General features: G+C 38.6%; 1 protein-coding gene across 1 annotated transcript; it reads right to left on the reverse strand.

Annotated features, from left to right (window-relative positions):
- Window positions 1-744: 744 nt before the first annotated feature.
- On the reverse strand, window positions 745-3197 carry LOC148802848 (uncharacterized). Its single transcript, XM_088896636.1, has 2 exons — window positions 3146-3197; window positions 745-1484 (listed from the first exon to the last, which is right to left on the reverse strand). The coding sequence occupies exon 2, from the start codon at window positions 1469-1471 to the stop codon at window positions 878-880; it is 594 nt and encodes a 197-aa protein (XP_088752762.1). The 5' UTR covers window positions 1472-1484; window positions 3146-3197; the 3' UTR covers window positions 745-877.
- Window positions 3198-3399: the final 202 nt, after the last annotated feature.

Genomic DNA, 3399 nt, shown 5'->3' on the forward strand with positions numbered 1-3399 from the left:
TCAAATGACTAGTTTCTAAATGAACTTTACATTTTTCTTTTTGGTTCAGATCCATCAGTGAATCAATCCAGGTGCTTGTCACTGTGACATCTCATGTGTCCACAATTGAGCAACTCTGAAACTAAAATGAGTTGCACACAAGTGACACCTACATTCTTATTTCAGAAGTAAACTTTATTTGATGACCATGAGAATAATCCATTTACACCATTTGTCTTCCATTGTTTTAGGTTGTACCGTCTGTCTGGGTAGATTTTAAATCCTGTTTTCTCTTTCTCCATGGACAGTAAGGTGCAGCCATCAAAGCCTGCACAATCACCCTATCATTCTTGAATTTGATTTATCGTACTACTCTCATCTTTATTCTCCAAACACCTTGTCTTATAATGGTTGTCCTTTCCATGTCCCACAGTTTCGTTCCCCACTTTTCCCTCCCAAAACCCATTCTCTCTCTCAACCTTTTTAACCACTTACTGGGGAACACAATGAGAATGAAGTTGTTCTCTCTTCTGTTGGAGTCTCATGTTCATTTCTTTTGTATCTTTTCTTTTCAACTTACTAACTTGAACTCGATCCTTATTTTCCCTGTTTAGATTCCTCTGCAGTTTGTTGTTCTGAGAATCTCCGACTTGAATTTTAACTCTGCTTTGTTTGGCATCATTCCTGATATCAGAAGCTGTAGTGACTTGAAATTGGTCATGCATTTCTTTGACAACATTACCTTTGGACTTAATTTGAACCTTTTCTGCAACTACTTTTGTAACATTATCTATCAATTTGCTATTAGCTACATGTCCCTCTTGCTCTTTCTCTCCAGTTTGTTCTCCACTATGCTTTCCATTGATGAAGCTCTTGCTTCTGGAAGAAGCAATGATTTTCAGGTATTCTTTTCCCAGTTTATATGTGGAGCATTTCTACCACAAGCTGGTGGAAAAGATCGTTCTGCTGAGATTATCATCTGACAGTAGTCTTGTAATGAAATCTCCTTAGATTCATCTTTAGCAATAAAAGACTGATGCTGGTACTCTTTAAGTGACTGCAATCCCAAAAGACCGCTGGCATGAGGCTCTAAATTTTTTGACATATCAAGTAATTTTGATTTATCCAGAGCCTTTGGCACCAAAGGCTCTACAGTTCTTGATTCAGGTGCTTCTACCTCATCTGGATACTCAAATGATTTTGCAGCCTCAGATTTCACATCTTTCATCAAGTTGGAGGGTTTTGTGTGAAATGAACCTTTTGAAAATTCAGGATATTCCAACTCAGAAAAAACTACAGAGGCTTGTATGGCAGGGTTGAGTTCTAAAATGGCAGTGCTGTTTACCCCAATTATTGACTCCTCAATTGCAATCGCATCACATTCTCTCAATCCTCCTATAGTTCTCAATGCAAACCGTCCACAATCCTTGGGGAAATCCCGGTTAGCTGAGGTCCTCCTCTGCTTACACTTCAAAGGAAAACTGTCCCCCATTCCAATTTCCACACTGGGGATAAGTATAAAGTTAATAGGTTGAGAGTAAGGTAGATGAGAAGGAAAGCACTGCAGAATTGTAATTCCACTTTGAACTTTAGATATCTAAATTCATGCAGATTAAATAAAATTCATATTCAATAATTGAACCTAAATTATATGAACAAGCAAAGAAGGACGATTGATTCCCCTGATGATGATATGGTGATTAATAAGACAATGAAATAACATGGAAGCAAATAGACATTCTTGCATTGAGGTGCAGAAATGAAAATGGGACATTAAAGATCTCCCCCTTCTTCTTAAGAAAGTCGTTATAAAATAACAATTCCCTCTAAGGAATTTTAATTCATTATAATCATAAGAGTTCTTCCCTTTAAAATCTACAATATTTTGGAATTCAGCCCTTATCTAATGACTGCAATAAAAAAAGGAAACAGAATCCACTTTTATCAGATCCCCCCCCCCCCCCCCAAAAAAAAAAAAACCCGCCATTCAAAAGGAACATAAAGAAAAAGTTAAGAAAGTTGAACCATAGGTGGAAACACTACTAAGGCTAAAGAAATAGAGACTAGAGAGGATATGTTCATCTTGAAACAACACTCCCTGACGTCTTTTAAAGAAAGGGTTTTGAATGAAAGATAGAAACATTTATTGCATGATTATTAAATAATAAATACTATTGCAAGAAATCAGATAAGATGTTTATTAGGATTTCACGAAGGGGCTAGCTGTTTTATTTTCACTCAAATTAATCCTCAGTGGGAACTAAATCCTCCAATCATCAACGATCTTTATCAGCTGAGCCACCCGACACTTTCCAAAAGCTAAGGCACACTTTCCAACAAATGCAATCCTGCAGCTCAACGGAGCAAACTAATCAAGAGGCAAAAATAGAATTTCAAATGAACTAGGGGAAAATCATGATTAGTTATAAAAAGAAAAACTCCAACCAGTATTTCTAATCTCTAAGAGTTCTACCAAGCAGAAACTGTGACTAAAATGCAACAGATCTTAATCACTCATGGGTAGACCTGTTCATGGGCCTTGTGGCCCGATGGGCCGGCCCGGCCCGGCCCGGCCTGACCCCGAACGGGTTTGAACAGGCTTTTTGGCCCGCGGGTTTAATCTCGAGCCAAAAAGCCTGGCCCGCATAAAATTCAAGTCAGGTTTGGGCTTTGCCAAAATAGCTCGGCCCGAGTCCGGCCTGGTCTGACCTATAGTTAAACCTAAGTAAACCTGGCCCGACCTATAGTTAAACCTAAGTTAAAACCCTATGTGATGTCCATCTGAATAATTTTTTTTGATTTGAAAAGGTTATTGATTCACTTGTAGGCCCATTGTTCATTTAAACAGGAGAAAAAAAATCTGAATTAAAATAGATAATGTGAAAATTTTGATTTTCTTTTATTAGGTCGGACTTCGGGCTTTTTATCAGAGCCGGGCTTGGGCTCAAGTTCTAGGCCCATTGGTCGGGCCGGGCTTGGGCTCGGGCCTATTATTTTACTGTTAATAAACACTAAAAGCCCGGCCCGGCCCATGAACAGGTCTACTCATGGGTAATTAACGGAGTAGAGAGCATGCATCAATCAAATGTCATAAATTCACAGATAAGATGAACCAGAAAGTAATCGAGTTAACAAATTGGAAAACGAGTAGCAGTAACCAACGGACATCAAAGGAGGAGAATTTGCAGATGGTTTAGTTGCTGCAAACCTGCAAATTAGACACAACCAAAATGGAATTACCTACCAGAAGAGAATTCAGAATAAAGAAAATGAGATACAAAACAATGGTTAAGATAAGAGGAGGGAGAGAATGTTACAGAGAGAATAATACAAGGAGCAAATGAGTTTATCATAGAGCGCCAAGTTGCAGCGATTTTGAGAGAGAGAGAGATCGCCGGTTTTCACCTCTTGGCCTCTCGT

This window comes from Nelumbo nucifera, chromosome 1 (assembly GCF_055504915.1).
Source record: "Nelumbo nucifera cultivar China Antique chromosome 1, China Antique-T2T, whole genome shotgun sequence".
Lineage (NCBI taxonomy): Eukaryota > Viridiplantae > Streptophyta > Magnoliopsida > Proteales > Nelumbonaceae > Nelumbo > Nelumbo nucifera.